The 23,834-nt window shown below is 41.5% G+C and overlaps 1 protein-coding gene across 2 annotated transcripts in view; it reads right to left on the reverse strand.

The window, feature by feature from the left end:
* OSBPL5 (oxysterol binding protein like 5) overlaps nucleotides 1–23,834 on the reverse strand; it is a 107,120-nt gene that overhangs the window by 12,521 nt on the left and 70,765 nt on the right. For both annotated transcript variants that reach the window (XM_075188412.1, XM_075188413.1), the window contains exons 11-20: nucleotides 15,054–15,135; nucleotides 12,950–13,048; nucleotides 12,143–12,239; nucleotides 9,124–9,222; nucleotides 8,726–8,823; nucleotides 5,722–5,811; nucleotides 4,584–4,720; nucleotides 2,931–3,116; nucleotides 1,941–2,058; nucleotides 170–287 (exon numbers count right to left, since the gene is read on the reverse strand). In XM_075188412.1, the coding sequence (XP_075044513.1) occupies nucleotides 170–287; nucleotides 1,941–2,058; nucleotides 2,931–3,116; nucleotides 4,584–4,720; nucleotides 5,722–5,811; nucleotides 8,726–8,823; nucleotides 9,124–9,222; nucleotides 12,143–12,239; nucleotides 12,950–13,048; nucleotides 15,054–15,135 (1,124 nt within the window). The remainder of the gene's footprint in view (nucleotides 1–169; nucleotides 288–1,940; nucleotides 2,059–2,930; nucleotides 3,117–4,583; nucleotides 4,721–5,721; nucleotides 5,812–8,725; nucleotides 8,824–9,123; nucleotides 9,223–12,142; nucleotides 12,240–12,949; nucleotides 13,049–15,053; nucleotides 15,136–23,834) is intronic.

Consider the following 23,834-nt stretch of genomic DNA (forward strand, 5'->3'; position numbering starts at 1 on the left):
TTTTAGGTTTGATACATTTATAGCCGGTCTCTTTTTAGTAATATACATAATATGATCTATCCACATACCGCACATACACTGTGGATAAAGAAAACAAGAAATGAATAATATAAAGAGGTTTCATGTCAGTGGTAGTCTTAAGAGAGTTATACTCCAGGAGAAAACATACTTTCATCATCGGATGATTCATGTCCAGGTTCCGGAGTGGAACAGCTGCTCTCGGTGGTCTGACTGCTGATAGACGGCTGTTGGCTGGTCTTACGATGTCTGCCCTCATGAGTTCCTCTCTAGCAGAACAAAGAGAATTAGTCGTTTAGCGCACCTGTCAACTGCACACAGTGGGGGCAGCCATATTATAGACTGAGTCAGTGACATGCGTTGCAGCCTATCAAATCACTAGGAGCCAGTGGCAGCATTGTGCCTCAATTTCATGAATATTTGGTTCAGCCCACAAAATGGCTGCCCCCATCGTAACAAGGTGTTTGGTTCACCTTAAGATTTGGCAAGGTTATATTTAACAGTACCTGAAGGTTTAAGAGATTCTACCCATCAATGTCAAACAATAATTTAATATCAATTACCTAAGCAACCTGTTTTATTATGACATTCACTTATATTTCAAGTTCAGCAATTACAGAATATAATTTGTTTCCACATTCACAAGAAATATATCACTTTCTCTTTCACGTAAGTTCATTTGTTGTTGTTAAAGAGGTTACAAAATAAATTAGAAAGCTAAATAAGTTCAGTGAGGTCTGATTTTTGCAATCAGAAAATAAATAGGGAAATTGTAAGCAGGAATTTTATGCTAAAACAGTTATACATGAAACAATTTTGGTTTAAAAAGATTTCGGTATAAAAAGATAATCCACCAGAGGGCGCTGTTATTTTACTTATTTACATCTGTGCTGTTTTATTGCTGGATTAATGTCCCTACATTGTAAAACTGCTGTTATCTCACTTTATCCTGTCTGCTTCACTGTATTAGAAAGTAATCTGTGTTGTGTTATCTCTAATTAGCTGATTAATGTTGTCTACAACAAAGTGGTTATTTACAACTATATTGTGCGGGGTAGAGGTCATTCCTCCCTCTTGTAAGGCTGGGTTAACTATGTACCTCTGACACAGGGGGCAGTACAACACAATTAGCGTAAACCTAACTTTTGTAAATGTTTAGAATATATGAAAAAATAATGGTGTCCCTTAAAATAAAAGTTAATTTCCTGTATCTGATAGTAACTATGGTGGTGATGACAGTAATTCTCTCTCTCGTCTGTTTAGTCTTATGTAGAAAGTAAGGACAGGATTACTTGTACCGTATAGCCTGGTGTGTTTTGTCTTCACTAACAGTGATACATTGAATAATGGGAAACTCGTGGTCCTAACCAACCTGTCCTCCCGTTCCCTCTGCCTCAGGGTTTAATATAATCACGTCCATTGACTGATGTTAGGCTCTCTCTATGTAAACTCTCTATAATGCTGGAGGTGTTGTTTGCACTGTGTCTAAGCCTTGTTCTTCCTGATAGGACCCTGGCCCTCCATGTAATCAACAGATTGTAAACTTGTGGGCAGTGCCCTCGTACTTCTTTTCTGTCTGTATTACCCAGTATGGTTTTATTACTGTGTTTGTTCCCAATTGTAAAGTGCTACAGAATTTACTGATACAATATGATAAATAGGTCCATTACTATGTGCTAGGCCTCCATAAATATGTGCTTTACATCCATCATGGCCACTGCCATGATGTCACTCTGAAGCTATGGACGCCTGCAAACATAAAGCTTAGCAAACCTCACATGCCCTTGAAAAGTGCTACCCTAAGTGCTTTACAGTTGTGGTCTTTACATGAATCATGTAGTCATATATATAAAACGCTGTGTGTAGGGTGCACTTTATGAACACAGATGACCATTTACATTGATGGAACAGATGATGGCTACCTGGCGCTGTGGGTCGGTCCGCGGGGCCAACATGCTGGTCAGATTCCTCTTCACAGTTTGCAGCATTCCGTCCTTCTCGTATTGCGCAATGTCAGTCAGAGGGTGCCAGGGATGTGTACTGCGGAATCAATGACATTTATTGCTGTAGTCAGAGGTTCTGTCGCGCAAACACCCAGGGGGGTGGGGGCTGGGGCAGGAGATACACTGAGATAATAAAAGCCGTTTTTTATTCATAATTATGGTAATTAAATCCATGTCCTCAGTTTGTCAGTCTCTCTTGATAAATTCTCATACGAGGAATCAAAAACTAGACCAAGTGAATGGCTTACAGAAACAGGGACTGGCCGATGGCCGTCGCCTTTAAGTTGAGCATTTTACTGATCACTGCTTAAAGGGAAGCACCATTAAAACAAAATGCTAATTAAAATTATTCTAGTAAGTTGTAGTACTCCGCATAATGATTGTAATTAAGCAATTTTATTTTTGAGTGGTGTTACCCTCTAACTGGCCAGCGCTAGAGAACTGATCACCGTTTTTTTCCCAAAGTTTGTATCAAAAATGTATATGGGCATATAATATATAGTAATCTTTCCTTGTTGTGTATTACTGGGAGTATTCAGGCCCTATTCCCAAAAAAAGGCGGAAAACTTGGGGGGCAGCAACGTTTATCGAATTAATGTACAAAAACTGCTCATTCTCTTAGTGGTTTCTATGTAGGTGTTACATCCAATGAGGATTAAAGAGAGAATAATTGTCCTTTTATATAGTATATAATATGAATACATGGTGTAAGAGATGAGATGAGCCTTGCCCAGACCGCCAGACCGCAAAATAGCCAAACTGATCCCAGAATGCGTATTTAGGATGAAGAATGTGCAGATGACTTTATCCATCCAGAACTACGGGGTATTCACAAACATCTGTAGAAATCTACCCCCTTGACACCATACGTGTTTATGGATCTTCGCCATAGCGAGTCATGATACTTACTCTTCGTACTTATATCGCCATTCTTTCAGGAACTCGTCATAAACAAAGAGCTGGGCCGTCCACTCCGCGTCGCTCTCTTTCCTCTCCCTCGCCGCCTTTCTCTGAGCGTCTTCTAAAACGTACTTTTCATCCGTGGCCTGGTGCTGGTTTCCGTCATTGATGGCGCTCGTCACATGTTGCCATAGTCTGTAACGGAATCAAGGCAAAATGTTTTACTTCAACCAGAACAACATCTCTGCCCAATCAGGGCTAAGTACCATGATAATACTGTTTATCTCTTCGTTCTCTCAAATTGCCATAGTGACTGTTACGTTTAGAGTTATAGATGTTACGTTGAAGTTACTAAATACAGATGGTAGAAGTGTATTGTATTGTTTAGAGTGTGTAACGCAACACTCATCTAATTCTACAGGGGCCACAAGAAGAATGGGCCCTGGGAAAGGATCATATTAATGGGCTCCCACTATATACAGCTCTGCAAATCATAAGGAGTATCTTCCCGCTATAACAGAATGTATAACGTTTTCTCTAGAGAGCAATTAAAAATGTTTTCCTGACTTCTCCACCGGTACAGATTTATGGTGCGTCTTAATTCTTAGATTATTAGAATTTTAGTAATGCAAGATGAGAGCTCTGTTAAGGTAAGAGATTATTAGGGCTAGTTTAAGAACTTAGGGCAGCACGTTGGCTCAGTGGTTAGCACTTCTGCCTCCCAGCACTGGGGTCATGAGTTCAATTCCCAACCATGGCCTTATCTGTGAGGAGTTTGTATGATCTCCCCGTGTTTGTGTGGGTTTCCTCCGAGTGCTCCAGTTTCCTCCCACACTCCAAAAATATACTAGTAGGTTAATTGGCTGCTAACAAAAATTGACCCTAGTCTCTCTCTGTGTGTGTGTTAGGTAATTTAGACTGTAAGCCCCAATGGGGCAGGGACTGATGTGAGTATGTTCTCTGTACAGCACTGCGGAATTAGTGGCGCTATATAAATAAATAAATGATGATGATGAAGAACTTAATCTAGAGTTATAATTACCAATTAGCCTTAGAATAATCCGAGGCGATGTTATGTTTTGGGGTCGGATCCCATTTGATCTAATTTCAGGGCTTGTAAATATACATATTGATTCTATTTGGTTATGGTTGGGTAAGTTAAGATGCTTTACATAAGGAGGTCTGAGGGTCACTCACAGCAACCAATCAGATTCTAGCTATTTATCTAGTACATTCTAGAGAACAATACTTAGAATCTGGTTGCCACTTTTCCATTTTAGAAGGTTTGATAAATATACCCCTATATGTGTTCTAAAGAAAATTTACAGTCTAGAGTAGATATAGAAGAATTATTGTTTGACTTGGGTACCGCTATGGGTCAGTCATAGTTTTACTTGATTACTGGTCAGATTCATTCAGTGATGGTTTAAACTACTTGACAAATTGCAGCAATTCCATTAAGTGACAACAGTTGGAGCAGATAGTGTTGCTGCATAGCAAGTCACCCATTACATCCTTTCATGTACCTCGCCATGACACACTTGTACAATGTAATATTATTGTATTATGGAAGCTAGCCTCACCTCTGCAGCCATTAGTGTGCACATTGGTGACAATGCCATAGTTAGGTCTACAGCATTAGATCAGTCCTGCAAGTCTTACCTCTCGGACTCCAACTCGGTCTGCTCCTCAAACAATACAATATGACGCTTGAGTCTTTGTCTTCTGATGTCTGCAGTTGGATTCCAGAAGATGTCTCTGCTGCCGGTGGGTACACCATGTAGGTAAACCTCTCGATCCTGTAATGAAAACATTTCACAGATGTAATTACTGATCTTCATCTATAGAACAAACTCTGTGACCATCAGTTCCCTCCTATTTACAGATCTGTCCCCTAAATAAGCTCACAAATCTACTTCTCCACCCAGTCCTCCTGTTCCCAGGTCTGGATTTCTCCTTGTTGCCACCATTCCTCTCCCTCATCGCCACAGAGATCCCTGGCCCACAAACCTAGACCACATAATATGTGTGTAAAATAAAGTCATGCGTCCTACCAGCAAAATAATGACCATAGATACAACGGTAATATGATGAATCACAAGGCCTCCAGAAATATTTCCACTCTAAGTCACAGCCTATGGACATATATTCGTGCCAGCCTGTAATTCCTCTGAAAGGGGTCAGATCGACCACATGGTAAAAAAATAGATTGTACAGTGCCACTATTTTGAGCACAGACCTGAGAATATTGTGGGCAGATTGGATCAGACAATTGATATCTCTCGGCTGTGAAATGATAATTCCACTTTCAAATATGTGGCTTTTGTTAAATATAATAGCTCCAGACATACATGTTGGCTAATACAACAAGGTACTGGTGAGCTTTAGTTTAGAAGATACATCAATGCATGTCCTACTGCAGTGATGTGGTTTAGTTTGGTGACTCTGGGTAATAGACAATGCAATGAAGCTTTAGTAGTGCTCCAGTTTGTGTTACCATCTCTGCAGGTGTTGGCTGGTAAGATACAAACAGTAGCTAATGCAACAGTGCTGCATGCAGCTTAATGGTGATGTCATAGGGGAGAGACGGGTAATTCATGCTGCAAACACCATTTAGAACCTTTCAATTCAATCCTTTACATGTAACCCTTTGGTATTCAATGGTGATCTCCATATGACAACGTATAATGTGTGATTACTTATGTACTTGGTATGTTTATTACATAAGACAACACAAACCCACTCATTTCTATGATTTTTTTTTTTGTCCAAATGTTCTACAAGACTTAACAATTCTCACCCAGTGTCCATCTAGGTTTGCCAGAACTTCACCTCCGGCTTTAATCTTTCCACAGATCTGGTTTAATGTATCGCTGCCACCAAAGAACGGCTGTAAATTAAATAGATTAAGTGTAAAACGCGTTGCTACAATTGTAATAATCAGATCTATTGCTTCATTCTGACTCAAATCTGCAAATGCCTTGCAGGAGGGCAAATTATTTGGGACACATGAATTCCCCAGAAGTTGTGCATTACTATGCAATGGAGCGCAATGCGTTTTTTTTCCTTCAATACTGGTGTCCCCTACTTTGTGTTTGTATCTTAATGAACTCCACGCATGAGATAGTATTGAGTGAATTGTATGTTCACATTAAATCCTGTTTCTTACCAATAAAGTACTGTTCCCTCCATCAGGCAGTCAGGTACCCAGAAGCCACCGACTGTTCCGGATTTGGCGAACATTATATGAGTAGCCAAAAAATAGTATTTAATGTTAACATAGTAAAATCCAATATTGGGTGGAGTTCATTTGTGAGAAATAAAAATCTCTTAAGGTTCATTTAATGCAACAAAGCCCAAATGAGCAGGACGTATCATTTGACCAATCAGCTTGCCAGGAACCAGTGACATCACCGAAGTACTGCCTGACTGATATTCATGCCTTCTGACGAATACGGTTATGGTTCCTAGTGAGTTGATTGGCTACATTCTCATAAATATTAATTCAGCCCAGAAAATTGCTGCTTATTCTGTGTACAGGAGGCAGAGTTACTTTAATACCAGACACAGTTTTAAGCTATTCTTATGTGCAGACAATGAATAAATTTAGGGCGATGTGTCTGATATCTCTGACTTTTCTCCGTGTCTTTGGCCCTTTCTGGCCACTAATGATACTGTACCCCCAATAGTGTCACACACACCCCTTGCCCTAGGCCCTGCCCCCCGCCATGTGGGATGATTACCAATCAATTATTCAATCTGATAGTTTAATGATTTTAAAACAGAAGATAAAGGTGGCTCCGCCTCATATGAGTTTACAATGCAAGAGGTATGGGGAATGTGGGAAGTAAGAGTGGCAGGTGTGGATGGGAATAGCTGGTTTACGGGAGAGCAGGAATAAGGAGGTTATGAAGGACAGGGTATAGGCTTCTTTGAAGAGCTGAGTCTTCAAGGATTTATATAAGTGACTTAGCTTGTGGTGACGCATAAGAGAGAAAAATCACAAATATTTCTAATCTGGATATTGATTGATTTGTCGTTGGCTGGTGTGACGATGAGTTATACATTCCACAGATGAGTTTTGTGCGCAAATAACTCATTTATATGTTCTTGGGAATATTCTGTTTTCTTATGTTTACTCTCATTTGGCAGCTTTGAGATTAGCTTGGAAAAGTCATTTTCCCAGAAACAATACGTGATCTGATCTCCTGTTGGTGCTTGGAAAGACATGCTTATTCCTAGACATTTTAACGATGCATAGAGCTAGTTCAACTGAAAAGAAATTGATGGAGTATTTTATGTCTGCTCAGAAGATTGCTGTCCTTAGTCATTTCAAAAGAATGTAATAAGTTTTTGTTACTTGGGAAACTTGTGGCTTTATAGTTGTCATGGAACTAAAAAGTCACAGTATGAGTTGGTAGCCTAAATCTCACTCTTGTCAGGAGCACTGTTTGGCATCCTCACTCCTATTGATCCTGGTAGCAGGATATCCTGGAACTTGTAGTTCCACAACAGCTGGAAAGCAACAGACAGACATCTCTGTTTCTTATCCACAGAACAGTGTGATATTTAGGGGTCTGCAAATTACAGCGATGCATAATTAAACACCACTCTAATTATCATGCCGGGGCTGCACTCTCAGTAAGGTCACTGGTTCCTAGTGAATGGATAGGCTGCACTCACAGTGATGTCACTGGTTCCCAGTGAATGGATAGGCTGCACTCTCAGTGATGTCGCTGGTTCCCAGTGAATGGATAGGCTGCACTCTCAGTGAGGTCGCTGGTTCCTAGTGAATGGATAGGCTGCACTCTCAGTGATGTCGCTGGTTCCCAGTGAATGGATAGGCTGCACTCTCAGTGATGTCACTGGTTCCTAGTGAATGGATAGGCTGCACTCAGTGATGTCACTGGTTCCTAGTGAATGGATAGGCTGCATTCTCAGTGAGGTCACTGGTTCCTAGTGACTGGATAGGCTGCACTCTCAGTGATGTAACTGGTTCCCAGTGAATGGATAGGCTGCACTCTCAGTGATGTAACTGGTTCCCAGTGAATGGATAGGCTGCACTCTCAGTGATGTAACTGGTTCCCAGTGAATGGATAGGATGCACTCTCAGTGAGGTCACTGGTACCCAGTGAATGGATAGGCTGCACTCTCAGTGAGGTCACTGGTTCCCAGTGAATGGATAGGCTGCATTCTCAGTGATGTCACTGGTTCCTAGTGACTGGATAGGCTGCATTCTCAGTGATGTCACTGGTTCCTAGTGACTGGATAGGCTGCATTCTCAGTGATGTCACTGGTTCCTAGTGACTGGATAGGCTGCACTCTCAGTGATCTCACTGGTTCCTAGTGAAAGGATTGGCTGCACTCTCAGTGATGTCACTGGTTCCTAGTGACTGGATAGGCTGCACTCTCCGTGAACTCACTGGTTCCTAGTGAAGGGATAGGCTGCACTCTCCGTGATCTCAATGGTTCCTAGTGAAGGGATTGGCTGCACTCTCCGTGATCTCACTGGTTCCTAGTGAAGGGATAGGCTGCACTCTCCGTGATCTCACTGGTTCCTAGTGAAGGGATAGGCTGCACTCTCCGTGATCTCAATGGTTCCTAGTGAAGGGATTGGCTGCACTCTCCGTGATCTCAATGGTTCCTAGTGAAGGGATTGGCTGCACTCTCCGTGATCTCACTGGTTCCTAGTGAAGGGATAGGCTGCACTCTCCATGATCTCAATGGTTCCTAGTGAAGGGATTGGCTGCACTTTCATAACTACTGGAAAATATTTGATCCTTATGATAATAATCTGGTCTTACCTTTAGTTTAAACTCCAGCTCTGTTGTGTATTGCGTTTTCTCACACTCTATTGTAACCTTTCCTCCCAGCTCCATCGTCATAGTGCCATACAGAAGTCCTATCAGAAAACATGGTTATAGCAGCAATTAACTAGTAATTATTAATCACGATATTGGCAGCCGAGTGACAACACATAACCTACACTCATGTAATATCAGCGTATAGAACACTCCTACGGCTACTGCATGACAAGAGTGGGTAGAAACATTTAAATTGGCTATCTAGTAGTTTAAACAGAAAGATGTCATTACAGATATTCCACCCACTTGTGATACCACTTCCTTAAACCAAACACCGTGGAATAGCAGAGACCGCTGACTACGTTTATTTCCAGTGAATTATTATGACGATGACATACCTTTGCAGTGGGCGTACGGCATGGTGATGGTGTAATCTTCATCGCGGGTCAGAAACGTGAGTCTGGCTTTGCCATCTAATATTGCAGAGAGCGAGTTCCCTATAACATAAAAAAGTGACGTAATGTTTCAGTAAACTGATCATCTAAAGCAATTACCAATCAATACATTACATGGAGGCAATCACATTGGTCTACAAAGACTTTTCTGGCTAGAGTAACGTGTAGATTATTTTCCCTGCGGATGCTTTTCCTGCTCCCATAATGCACTTCTCTGAGACCACCATAATGCACAGCTAGGATGCACCTCAGAATAGGGATCATTGATCCTGACAGAGAACAGACCAGTTAAAATAAACTAACAGGAGAAGGTTTGTGGTATTTAATTTAATTGCCAGATAATTAAGCATAGACGATGTCTACTGTACCATAAAGTGCAACTTTTGTCTACACACTGTGGGGGCGGCCATTTTGTTGGGTATCCATGGAAATGTAGCCCATCAGACCACTAGAAACCAGTGACCATACTGACGGGCACAGGCTGCAGTGGTTCTTAGCGCAGTCGTTTCAATATTGGTCCGGCCCCCAAAATGTCTGACGCATATTGTGTGTTGGTGATAAATGTGAGTCCTGTTTATGCAGCTAGAAGTCAACGTTAGTGTGGAATTTTTTATATTAAGAGATTTTACTGTAGTCTGATATAAAACAATTTTTATTTAGCACCTGGTTCATATAGTTTTTGTTTTTTTTATTAATTACACCAGGTGACCTCACTGAAACACCCATAATGCTGCCTATTTCTGTGCTTGCTGTAAGTGCATCCATCTTGCCTCTGACAGACGCGATCTGTCCATAAACGTGCACAAGTAGAGTAAGGACATCAAGTTCTGTCAGTCGTTAAATGTTTTGCACTGAAATGACTCCCTGTACGTCTTAAAGATACTTGTTTTTATTTGTTTAGAAATTCCTTGTTTCATTGTCTAAATTTCAATATCCTCCCTTATTAATACAATATAGTGATAGAATTCATTGAGGCAGTGATACAATGTATCCTGACCAAGAAGGTCTCTGAAAGGAGAATATTTTTTTCCATTCAGACTTTGACATCTAAACTTCTTTTCATCTTTGCAATTTTCCCCAAACCATCAGATGATCCATGACAGTGGCTGTCAGCCGCCTTACCATTAACAGTTACATGGACTGACAGCATCCCCCCCCCTTTCCTCCCACTGATGTCATGTCCTGGAGTCCGCAAACATCTACAGTTCTTTAAATATCTACAGAATATCTGGGTATAGGAGTATGAAGAAGCCGCTGTACAATGTCCCTCTAGGGGCCACTGCAATGTAGGGGCCACTGCAAGCCCAAATAAATCGGTTACATTTGCCACCATCCATACTTAAATATTTAAAAGGAAGGTCTGCACATTTCTAATTCATATCTCTCAAATCATAGGATGATATGAAAACGATTAACCTTTCTAATGCAAAAACAATGTCGTACATTGTTTCTAACCTATGCACTTGTGAGCTAGAGATTTCAACTGACAAGTATACAAGTATAAAATGAATTTCTCTTGGCGGTCTTGCCTGTCACCCTCCCCCACCCCCACCCCTTCCCTATTTACTATGACAGAACTTAGCAGGCAGCCAAGACTCTTGTTCGCTTATTTCTTGGATACAAAAACACTGTACCGCCGATCAGCTATCAGTGTGTTCTGCAAGAAAGCTGATAAGTGACAATGATTTGAATCCATAACGCAGCAGGAAGATATATAACTGTGGACACTGCACTAAGCCACTTCATTTATACAATGCTAGCAGAGCCTTTCCAATCTTCTGGTTTAGATAATTATTTTCTTTGCAGAAAAGGCCGCACAGATTATACAACATTCACATCCTACTTTGTAGCTTAAGATATAAACACATGCTGGCACATCCTGTGTATCCGTGTGATTTGATGTATTGCTTTAATCCTGCCAAATGTACCCTCAGATTCTAATTTATTGTAAATATACATTTTCATTATTATTCCATTCCCTTCCTGTCCAGGGTCAGCTGAAATCCTCTCTGTATAACACCGAGTTATTAGAATCTTTCGTCGCATATGATGTTTTATGTAAATGTCTGTCAAACACCCAGAGGAAGATAACGTGCAATTAGCTGTTTTTCTGATGTGACATTTTTCTTGTCTGTACTGCTGACAAGACGATTCCTCTGTTATGTAGGACGAACTGTGCAAATGTTTGTACTCCTGTATAATAATCTCACATTGTTCAAAATAAGCTGTTTTTTTAGATTATACCTGAAGCGGTGTATGAAAACATTTTACTGAAATTATCAAGGGTTGTGAACTATTAACGTTTAAGTATTACGTTTTAAGTTAAGTATTAACAAACGTATAAATTATCGATTAATTAACTATAGATTAGTTTAGTAAGATGACCTTTTTTTTTTAGTTCTTAGGTCTTGATAAATTATTATGTTAACTATGCACTGAGCAGGTAGCCGTAAATTCATGAGATCTCAGCCTATCCGTTCACTAGGAACCATTGACGTGTGTTAATATTAAACCAGCTAGCTAGGTAAACAGACTTTTGAAGTGTCATTGCAAGTGTTTCTAACAAGGATCTGATAAAACTCTTGTTGTTTAATAAAGTTCCTGTATTTCAAAAAGTTGAAAATAACACATTGGTTACAATACAATTAAACTACCCAACTGAAACCGGTATTCATTTTCACTGTGAACTTAATAATGTCTTTCTGTTCAGGTTAAATAAAGTTAGATTGTACAAACCATTGAGAAATAAACTTGAGGGGAAAATATTGAGAATTCTTTCTTGTAGCACATTTCAACCAATCACATATTTGCTTGACAAGTGCTCTAATGAAAGCTGCAAATATGATTGGTTGAAGTTTTCTCCTCCTCCTTTGTCCTTAGTACATACGCACATAAACCTCAATCTATCTGCCCTGTGAGAGGCAATAATGAATATCAGACGGACATATCTTGTTCTTAGTACCATAAAATCTGGATCGGGCCAAAATACTCCCAGTGATGCAAAACCCGTCCTTCCTGTTGCTGACGTGAAAAGCTGATACTGGAGGGTGATGACTTACCTGCAAGAAATGCATATTTAAGGTGTTAATATAAGTACATTTTACATACAAGTTGAGGGTATGCAGCTTCCAAATAGAGGCAGTCTTGCAGCACAATGGAAGAAGTCGTGGGATAGAGGGCATACAATGGGGTGACCTATTGTCCCAATGCCCTCACATATATATGGCCCATAATGACCTTCTGCCATGCTTATTGTCCCCAATGCCTCTGTACAACACACATTGCCTCCTAGTAGGGGGCAATCTGTATGATCTTGTAAGCAGGCATTTCATACTTTGTTACACACAGAATTCACAGACCTAGAAAATGATTACAATAAGCAACAACATTCATTGTAACAAGCCTAGTAGCTGTATTCAAGGGATACATAACACAAGCCACCAATGTATAAATTAATATAATCAATAATAAAAAATACAAATCATACAACCATATATAAATCCATATATACCAGACTGGATCTGTTAAGGGAGGGGAAGGGAGAGGCCTTTAGGAGTAAAAGCAAATGCTCTCTTCTCTGATACATTTTCCCCAGAGATAGATCACAGTAAATACATAATATACACAATAACAAGGTAAAATAAATATTTCAAGCTAATCTTACGGTCAAGTTACCGGACACTGACCAACATGTAAACGTGTCTGTTGCCCACAGGATGAACAACTGATGCAGCACCGGTTTAGGAGATGGTTAACTGGAAATATTTACCTGTTCTGCTATGTAAAATGTGTGACTATTGGTCTGTGGATGAAACCAGCAGCAACGGAATTTCTCTCCCAGGATCGAGTTGTACGGCTTTTTTATCCCCTAGGAGATGGAAACATTAGAAAGAACAGTACAAGGAGGATATTTTGTAAGTATCTTTTTTATTCCTTGTTATATTGGCTGAAGCAACCATTCCCTTTTAAGTTAGTAGAGAAAATCCATTTACCTTTATACTGCTTACTTTACCATAACTGTTTTTTGTTTGTTTTAACCATGAACATGATGTATTGCCTCAAAAATGAACAAATATAATGTGTATATCTGCAGTGGAGAGAATTAATAGAGTGTATATTTTAGAATACATGGCTATAGACTATGTATTGCTCTTCTATACATTCCTAACACGAACTGCGTCAACCGAGTTTTATTTCCAGATATAAATATCACTTGTTGTTACTAAAACTATCAGTAACACATCTGTCATATGCAGACTAATTACTAGTCATATAAAACTGCCAAAATGGGTTTGTGAACTAATTTATAGTAATGACTTGATATGGCTCAGGGGAGCTCTGTGTAAAGCCAGGCATTAAAACCTTAAAACTGACTCTAAATTAATGTATCTCTTTGATTATGTTAAACTCCTCTATTTTCCCCAGGAGGTGCTTGTAGGTAAGAGAGCACAGACCCATGGTTACAGATAAGCGTCTTGTATCAATTTATGGCATGGGTCGCAAAAGTTTAAGGGGTATATTTACTAAACTGCGGATTTGAAAAAGTGGAGATGTTGCCTATAGCAACCAATCAGATTCTAGTTATCATTTATTTATTACATTCTACAAAATAACAACGGATTGATTGCTATAGGCAACATCTCAACTTTTTCAAACTCGCAGTTTAGTGAATATATCCTTAAGTCACTGAAATATCTTTCAGGACACAAACATCTGGGATGTCTCAGGCCCCTCAACTACTGAGCCATGCAGCTGGGTTAAGTGTTAATGACAAACTAGTGAAAAAAGGACAGCAGAAAATGTCATATCATATTTTCTCAAATATCATAATTACAGGAGCCATGTTTGTTATGCATATGAAGGGAAACTTATGACCTCTGGTGTGGCGGAAAATTCATATTTGTAGTCTATTCTGGCGTGAAGTTAGGACAGGATAAATAAAACCTGACATGGAAGGTGTTTGAAAAGAGGTTATAAACAAATTTGCATTTACACAGACTATCTAGGTCTGACATCACAGGAAGGGGGGCTATGGGTACCTGCAGCATGTATAAAATGCCCTGTAAAGCTAACAGATTGGGTCACTTTTGGGAGTCCATTGTCCTGTTGTGGAGTGTCCCTCTATTCTGCTACTCCCAGGAAAAAGAAACTTGATTATTAATAAATTACCATTTCTGTATCTTTCCTTTTTTTTATTTTTATAAGAAACTATTGCATTATATCTTTGTATGTCATTTGTTAACTGTTTTATCTTAAAGCATTGTGGATTTATTTTCAATGTTAAATTACACTTAGTAAGTTCAGGTCTCTGTGTTCTTATGAATTCACATGTCAGACAGCTTTGTTTTAAAACCTCTATGTAATTGAAACAGGGCAGATCATTTGGTTTATGATAACTCTGGGTCAGGGGAGATCATTTGGTTTATGATAACTTTATGAAAGTAAATTGTGATAGATTAGTTTAAAGGGAGAACTGAAGGCTTCCTGAGTGAGATTGTCTGGTCTTCACACAAAAAATCCTGGTGGTGGCATAATTGGTAAGGTAAAGTTAGTTTGTGGGATAGACAGGGAGAGTTTATTCATTTTTAAACAGACCAGGGGGTAAATGTATCAAGCTGAGAGTTTTCTGGCGGGTTCGAAAAGTGGAGATGTTGCCTATAGCAACCAATCATTTTGTAGAATGTACTAAATAATTGATAGCTAGAATCTGATTTGTTTTTAAAACCCGCCGGAAAACTCTCAGCTTGATACATTTACCCCCAGGTGGTTGTTTTTGATTAATCCTTTGTCACATACACGCCTCAGGTGAGTGATGGTTTGTGACAATGTCCAATTTCAAGTACATGGATAAAAATATAGTAACATGTTCTTACCTTTGGTTTCTTATAAAATCCTGACAGATACCATTTCAATACGTGCTTCATGCGACAATATGGATCGTTCTCTAGAGCCGCCCTAAAATCAGACCAGATATACTGTGTAAGACACGGGGATGTTGTCACATGTGGCGACAGGCGATCTGTGTACAGAATACCTTGTGATATATATATATATATATATATATATATATATATATATGTGCACAAGTTAACCCGTGCATGATACTCATGCATTCTAGTCAAATCAAGCTACTTGAGGTGTTAAAAAGGTTCTTGTCATGCATTTGGGCCTAGCCCAGGCCTCCTCAGGGGAAGAGCATTACTTCCCGACGCAAGCGCCCTTTTTTAACGTGGTTTTGTCCACATGTCACCACCTCATCATTTTTCTCCATCACCTCATCCTTCATCTTCATCGCCACATCCTTCATCAAGCTACTTAAGGTGTTAAAAACTCCCCACTGTCACCCCCGGCAACCACCAACCACTCCCAACTGTCACTTCTCCTTCAAGAAATACATAGGTCAGTGTATAACTCTGCCCAGCAGGTGGCGCTGCATCTTGGGTTTTTTTTTTCACACACGCCACTAGGCATTTATATAGTAGATATATATATATATATATATATATATATATATATATATATTGTGCATGCATACTGAGCGCATTGTGCAGTTGTTCTCAACGGCACGTAAATCCGCTCTGCATAGTCCCAGAGTCAGCAAGGGACGGATTTCAAGATACTCTTGGTGATGACTACGGGGTGTAGGTTCACTCTGCTGTACTAGACCAGACACTGCAGGATACGTACAATACGTATGTGGAATATGAAATCTCAAAAGAATGCACAGAAAAAACCCCATTAATAAATTAATGTTACCTGTCAATAATATAGTCATTTATGATTAGAAATGGAAAATGTCTAAAAAAAATAATTAATATAATTTTTTTTTCCATTGAAAAACATTAGGATTAGTCTGTCCTTAATGTCTACTGTACAAAAAATACATTGTTACAGCTGCTCCTGATTGCAGACACATGTTATAGCTGCATACGCTACTGACCCAGGACTTAAACTAGACCCTTAGTTGGTGCAAGAGATACGGCAGAAAAACAAGAAACTTTCACACACGCAGAGCTTCATTCCAACGTGGCTGCATTCGCTTCAGTTTGGCACGCCCACATTGTGCATCGAGTACGGGCACACGCCCATTCCCCGCCCCGTTCACTCCCCGAAATCGTAGACCGTCGTAACTGTAATTTGCGTTGGCATACGTAGCGTTTGCATGACACGTTGTGTGATAAGTCAAGATGGCTTGATATAAAGTACTGGTGTTCCAATTAATATATGTTCACTTCTCTTTGCAATGAAAGATTTATTGCATGAGCCTAGAATATATTTTACCTAGATATATTATATGGATTTTACCAGGCAAGCATAAAAACTGCAAGGCCTGTACTTTTCCTGCCAGAATTATCATTCTGTTCAGTAAAAGTGATAATTCTCCCGCTAACTGTAGGACTATAACCGCACACAGGTAGTTTACAGAAGAATAATAAAATAGCTTGTGTATAAACGTAGGAACATGTCCGTTGGGAATGGATGCGGTATGAGATTTCTGGCAATTCTCTTGGCATAGTGTATAAATAGGGTTTTTCTGCTCTACAAAGCTGTCAGAGAAGTGCCTGTTTGATAGATTACCATTAATAAAACATACACACTAGGATAAATACCAACTGCAAATGGTAACAAGACAGAAGTATACAGATATAACATATGTTCCTCCAGAGATCAGCTTGTTCTACATTTCTACTAGTCCATAACAGGACAAACAGAGATTATATTGTATTATTAAACTGTAATGTATTTCATTAGGATAAGGGTATAATTAAATAGAGCTATGGTCCAAAAATCAGAAGTAGAATGCAGGCTCTATGAAGCTTATTACAAATATCTAATATGTATTTTAATTTAACATTTGTTACATTTTATACCTGGCTGCAAATGTAATCATTGTTGTTCTTTATCAACTGTACGTAAATGGAGATTGTTCAGCACATTAAGCATATAAACCACACTGTACTGGTTTGTAAGGGATTAATATTATCTCATTGCTTAGGAAATGGAAAAGTAAAGATGGGAATGGAAGGAGGGTTTAGCAGCTAGATAGAAAATATCGGAAACAATAGATATACACACGTTCCCTCCCCCTTCTAGAGTAATGACAGATTGTCACGGGCACTAGGAGTCTTTACCCAGGGATCACCAGGTGATAGGCTTACCAGAGCAGTATAGGTGGTAATATGGTACTCTGGTAGCAGGGTGATCACGGAACAGGAAATAGCAGATGATGAGATGCTCAGGAAAGTCTATGACTAGCAGCACTGGCAATATGGAGGTAGTAATACACGAGGAACTGTATGGACAAAGGACACGTGAAGGTAGTCAGTGGTCTGCGGTAGCAAGTTGTACTACTGAATATATATGTGAGGAGGTGCACGGGGAGAGACTGCAACACAATATATACACGGGCACCTTGACTTTGATCCACAGTAATATGCACAATATAAATGTATAAATGACTGAACAATACTGCCAATATAGAAAGTCTCTTGAAGTAGTCCAGCATAAGATAACACAGTCAATGATGGCAATAGACACAGCGGATAGCACACTCCAGAGGAGAACCAACACAGTCCAGCAAGGTATGCAATACACAGCACAGTCAATGAGAAGTATGCATACCGTGGTTCAGGAGGCAGTCAGACAGGAGTGCAGAGATACCTGAACGGCAGGAGGCCGGCAGGATGCGAAGTCCCTGGATGGGTGAAGCGGTGGTCTAGTAGGTGCAGCGCACGGGAAGGTAGACCAGCAGGGAACACAGGAAAGCGTGGAGAGCGGATCAGCAGTAGATGGATGAGTAGTGCTGAGGAGTAGCAGCAGCGGGTCTCTGCGGGAACACGGAGGTAGCCAATAGCAACCAGCAGGTGCAGTAACGATGGGACACGGGAGAGCAGAGTTGAACAGGCACTGTTGATCACGGAGAATAGCGGGTAGCAATAGTGGAGGCAGACTCAAGGAAACACGGGAGCGTTGACAAGGACTGAAGACTGAAGCGCACAGAGGCAGCGGATAGGAATCAGCCAAACAGTCACGATGAAACACAGACGGGTTGCAGGTTGAAGACTGTAGTGCACGGAGGCAGCGGATAGGAATCAGCTAGCAGTCACGATGATGAAACACAGACGAGTTGCAGGTTGAAGACTGTAGTGCACGGAGGCAGCGGGTAGGAATCAGCTAGCAGTCACGATGATGAAACACAGACGAGTTGCAGGTTGAAGCCTGTAGTGCACGGAGGCAGCGGATAGGAATCAGCTGGCAGTCACAATCATGAACAGGTGAGTGGATGTGGTTGAAGCCTGTAATGCACGGAGGCAGCGGATAGGCATCAGCTAACAGTCCCAATGATACATGGTAGAGTTGAAGTGATAAGAAGACTGTAGTGCACGGAGGCAGCGGATAGGAATCAGCTCACAGTCACGATGATTCAGTAGATGGTAGAAGTGGTATGGGAACCACAGTAGCAGAAGTGGTTTGGAAACCACAGAGGTAGAAGTGGTTTGGAAACCACAGGAATCAGCAGGGCTGAATAAACAAGGAAACACAGGAACACCTTCAGAGACTCATGGGGAATGAGACTCCAAGATCAGGCAACGTGGTGTTGACCACAGGTGCTTAATATAGGGAGGTTGCCTGATCTGCCAATTAAGTTAAAGGAACATACACTGGAGGTATAGAAAGGGCTGCGCATGCGCAGTCCCTCAGGATAGAGGACGTCCACGGTTCCTAATAGTCCGGGAAGAAGCACTCACAGTCCGGTGAGTGACAGTACCCCCCCTTTTAAAGGTGGGCACAGAACGCCTGGAACCGGGCTTGTCCGGATTTTTGGAATAAAACTTCTTCAGAAGGGCAGGAGCATTAAGATCTTCAGCTTTGATCCATGAACGCTCTTCAGGACCAAAGCCCTTCCAATGAACGAGGAAACGGAGGACTCCTCGCGAAATTTTTGCATCCAATACCTCAGTAATCTCGAAATCCTCCTCCTGATGAACTTGAACTGGCTGCGGTGCTGAGGGAGGAGTCGAGAAACGATTGATAATAAGAGGTTTGAGTAAGGACACATGGAAGGCATTGGAAATCCGAAGATTCTTAGGAAGAAGAAGTTTAACACATACTGGATTGATAACTTGAATGATCCTATATGGACCAATAAAACGAGGGGCGAATTTCATAGATGGAACCTTCAAACGAATATTTTTGGTAGATAACCAAACCCGATCTCCAATTTTTAGTGGTGGAATAGCCCGCCTCTTCTTATCTGCGAAAGACTTATATTTGTTAGATGTCTTCTTTAAACAGGTTTTGACCTGAGACCAGATATTTTTGAAGGTCTGACAAGCAGTCTCCACAGCAGGAACTTGGGTGGGCGGGAGGGCAGGAAATTCCGGAAAAGACGGATGGTGACCGTAGACCACAAAGAATGGAGTTTTGGATGATGACTCATGGTACATGTTGTTATGGGCGAATTCAGCCCAAGGGAGCAATTCTACCCAGTTGTCTTGGTTGGCTGAAGAGAACATCCTAATAAAAGTCTCGAGATCTTGATTGACTCGTTCCGTTTGTCCGTTAGATTGCGGATGGTAAGACGATGAGAGTGCTAATCGTATGCCCAAGGTTTTACAAAGGGCCCGCCAGAATCTGGAAACGAATTGTACTCCTCTATCTGACACAATCTCAGACGGACATCCATGGATGCGGAAGATTTCTTTAATGAAATGTTCAGCCAGAGTAGACGAGGAAGGTAAACCGGACAGAGGGACGAAATGAGCCATCTTCGAAAATCTGTCTACCACTACCCAAATAGTATTGTGATTCTTACTTGGTGGCAAATCAGTAACGAAATCCATACTAATATGGGTCCAAGGCTTGGACGGAATGGGTAGTGGTCGCAGCAACCCTGCTGGAGTTCTGCGGGAGGATTTGAACTGAGAACATAAATCACAGGAAGCAATAAACTCTTTGACGTCTCTCCTCATTGAAGGCCACCAGTAACTACGAGAGAGAATCTCAAAGGTCTTATGTTCACCGGCGTGTCCAGAAAAACGAGAGGCATGGAACCACGAAAGGATTTTCCTCCTCAGAGTAGGAGGCACGAGGGTCTTCCCAAATGGTAGCATTTTGGTGGATGAAGCAGCCAGAGAAATACATTTGGGGTCTAGAATAGCATGGTTGGGAACCTCTTCTACATCAGAGGACGTCACAAAAGCTCGAGATAGAGCGTCAGCTTTCTTGTTCTTAGCAGCTGGTTTGAAGGTTATAATTAATTCAAAACGGGAAAAGAAAAGAGACCATCTTGCTTGACGAGGGTTCAAGCATTGAGCAGATTGCAAATATGACAAGTTCTTATGATCCGTGAAGATCGTCACCGGATGGCGAGCTCCTTCCAACAAGTATCTCCATTCCTCTAATGCAGCTTTGATGGCCAGCAACTCCTTGTCCCCGATAGTATAGTTTTTCTCTGCGGGCAGAAGACCCCGAGAGTAGAAGGCACAAGGATGTAATTTTTGTTGCTCCGAGCGTTGGGAGAGAATAGCTCCTAAGCCCACATTAGAGGCATCTACTTCTAGGAAGAAGGGGAGTGTCACATCAGGTTGTCGCAGAATGGGAGCAGACGAGAAGGACTCTTTGAGGATTTGAAAGGCTTGGAGAGCCTCAGATGACCATTGCTTAGTATTAGCCCCTTTCCGAGTTAAGGCCACAATGGGAGATGCAATGGATGAGAAGTCTTGAATGAAGCGTCTATAGTAATTGGCAAAACCTAAAAAACGCTGGATGGCACGAAGAGTAGTTGGCTGAGGCCAATGTAGTACAGCATTTACTTTGTCTGGATCCATCTTCAGGCCAACTCCGGAAACTATATACCCCAAGAATGGAATCTGGGGTAACTCGAATGAACATTTTTCCAATTTACAGAACAATGAGTTTTTCCGTAGTCTGGAGAGGACCTCTGCCACATGTTGGTGATGAGAAGGCAGGTCCTGTGAGAAGATCAATATGTCGTCCAGGTAGACAACGACACATACATATAATAAGTCCCGAAAGATCTCATTGATGAAACCCTGGAAAACCGCGGGGGCATTACACAGCCCGAAGGGCATTACTAAATATTCGTAATGCCCATCTCTGGTGTTAAACGCGGTCTTCCATTCGTCACCGGAACGGATTCTAATTAAATTGTAGGCACCACGAAGATCCAACTTAGTAAATATCCGAGCTCCCTTGATGCGATCAAATAGCTCAGTGATCAGCGGAATGGGATACCGATTCTTGATAGTAATGGCGTTGAGTCCACGAAAATCTATACAAGGGCGTAATGATCCATCCTTCTTTTTGACGAAGAAGAACCCAGCTCCAGCGGGAGAGGTGGAAGGTCGAATGAACCCACGCTGGAGATTCTCCTGTATGTACTCAGATGTGGCTTGAGTTTCAGGTAACGAGAGAGGATAGACCCGACCCCTGGGAGGAGTCTTGCCAGGTAGAAGGTCGATCGGACAATCCCAAGAACGATGAGGAGGAAGACGTTCAGACTGAGCTTTATCAAACACATCGGCAAATGAAGCATACTGAGGAGGGAGTCCCGGGGAGGAAGATGAGATGGAAGATTGCTGTACTTTAAGAGGAATAACTTGAGAGAGACAACGATGGTGACATTCAGGCCCCCAAGACGTAACTTGAGGGGTGCGCCAGTCAATCTGGGGAGAGTGACATTGAAGCCATGGAAGGCCTAAGACAATCGGACTTGTCGTAACAGGAAGAATTAAAAACGAAATTTCTTCATGGTGTAGTACACCAATCTGAAGGGTTACTGGAGACGTACTCTGGGTGATGAGACCATTGATGAGACGTGATCCATCTATAGCCGTCACAGTAATGGGTGTTTTTAAAGTGATCACTGGTAGGGACCATTGATTCACTAGTGATTTAGAAATGAAATTTCCTGCTGCTCCGGAATCAATCAATGCCTGTGACTCAAAGGATTTAGTAGCAAAGGAAATCGTAACATCGAAAGCGCAGACTTTAGATTTCATAGACAATGGAGAGGACTCCAGGGACCCTAACTTCACCTCTCCAGAACTAGTTAGGGCCTGGCATTTCCCGATTTCTTAGGGCAAGAACTGAGCATATGTGTGGAATCAGCACAATAGATACAGAGTCTATTCTTTACTCTTCGTTTCCTCTCTTCTAAAGATAATTTGGAACGTCCTATCTCCATGGGAATCACAGAAGGTGAAACTGGACGAAATTGAGGGTTTAAACGAAGAGGTGCTTTAGCAGAAGTTGTTTTCTCAGATTCTCTTTCACGAAATCTCATGTCTACACGATGGCAAAGAGAGATCAAATCTTCTAGTGACGAAGGAAGCTCTTGGGTAGTCAGTGCATCTTTAATTTTATCGGAGAGCCCCTGCCAGAAGGCGGCAACTAATGCTTCAGTGTTCCACTGAAGTTCAGAGGCTAAGATCCTAAATTGAATGACATACTGTCCTACTGTATGGGAGCCTTGTCGCAAACGAAGAATGCTGGAAGCAGCGGAGGTCACACGACCTGGTTCATCGAACACACTTCGGAACGTGGAAATGAATTTGGCACTATCTTGTAGAATTGGATCGTTTCTTTCCCACAGAGGGGAGGCCCAAGCCAGGGCTTGTCCAGAAAACAATGAGATAAGATAGGCCACTCTGGAACGATGGGTAGAAAAATTTTGAGGTTGGAGTTCAAAATGGACTGAACATTGGTTAAGGAAACCTCTACAAGTTTTGGGGTCCCCGTCATATTTTGACGGAGTAGGCAGGTGAAGCGTAGGAGCTGTAGACACCTGGGATGGCACTGGGGAAACGGAGGAAAGCACAGGAGCTTCAATACTAGCTGTAACAGTCTGTCCAGATGTTCCTTGGGAGGTTAACGATTGGTAACATTGAAGTAACAGCTGTTGGCGAGCATCCTGTTGCTCCACACGACTGACCAGATGCTGCAGCATCTCTTTAGCAGTAGGTTCCGTATCTGGGTCTGTCATGGCCTGATCTTACTGTCACGGGCACTAGGAGTCTTTACCCAGGGATCACCAGGTGATAGGCTTACCAGAGCAGTATAGGTGGTAATATGGTACTCTGGTAGCAGGGTGATCACGGAACAGGAAATAGCAGATGATGAGATGCTCAGGAAAGTCTATGACTAGCAGCACTGGCAATATGGAGGTAGTAATACACGAGGAACTGTATGGACAAAGGACACGTGAAGGTAGTCAGTGGTCTGCGGTAGCAAGTTGTACTACTGAATATATATGTGAGGAGGTGCACGGGGAGAGACTGCAACACAATATATACACGGGCACCTTGACTTTGATCCACAGTAATATGCACAATATAAATGTATAAATGACTGAACAATACTGCCAATATAGAAAGTCTCTTGAAGTAGTCCAGCATAAGATAACACAGTCAATGATGGCAATAGACACAGCGGATAGCACACTCCAGAGGAGAACCAACACAGTCCAGCAAGGTATGCAATACACAGCACAGTCAATGAGAAGTATGCATACCGTGGTTCAGGAGGCAGTCAGACAGGAGTGCAGAGATACCTGAACGGCAGGAGGCCGGCAGGATGCGAAGTCCCTGGATGGGTGAAGCGGTGGTCTAGTAGGTGCAGCGCACGGGAAG

Source organism: Mixophyes fleayi, chromosome 10 (genome assembly GCF_038048845.1).
Source record: "Mixophyes fleayi isolate aMixFle1 chromosome 10, aMixFle1.hap1, whole genome shotgun sequence".
In the NCBI taxonomy this organism is placed as follows: Eukaryota; Metazoa; Chordata; class Amphibia; order Anura; family Limnodynastidae; genus Mixophyes; species Mixophyes fleayi.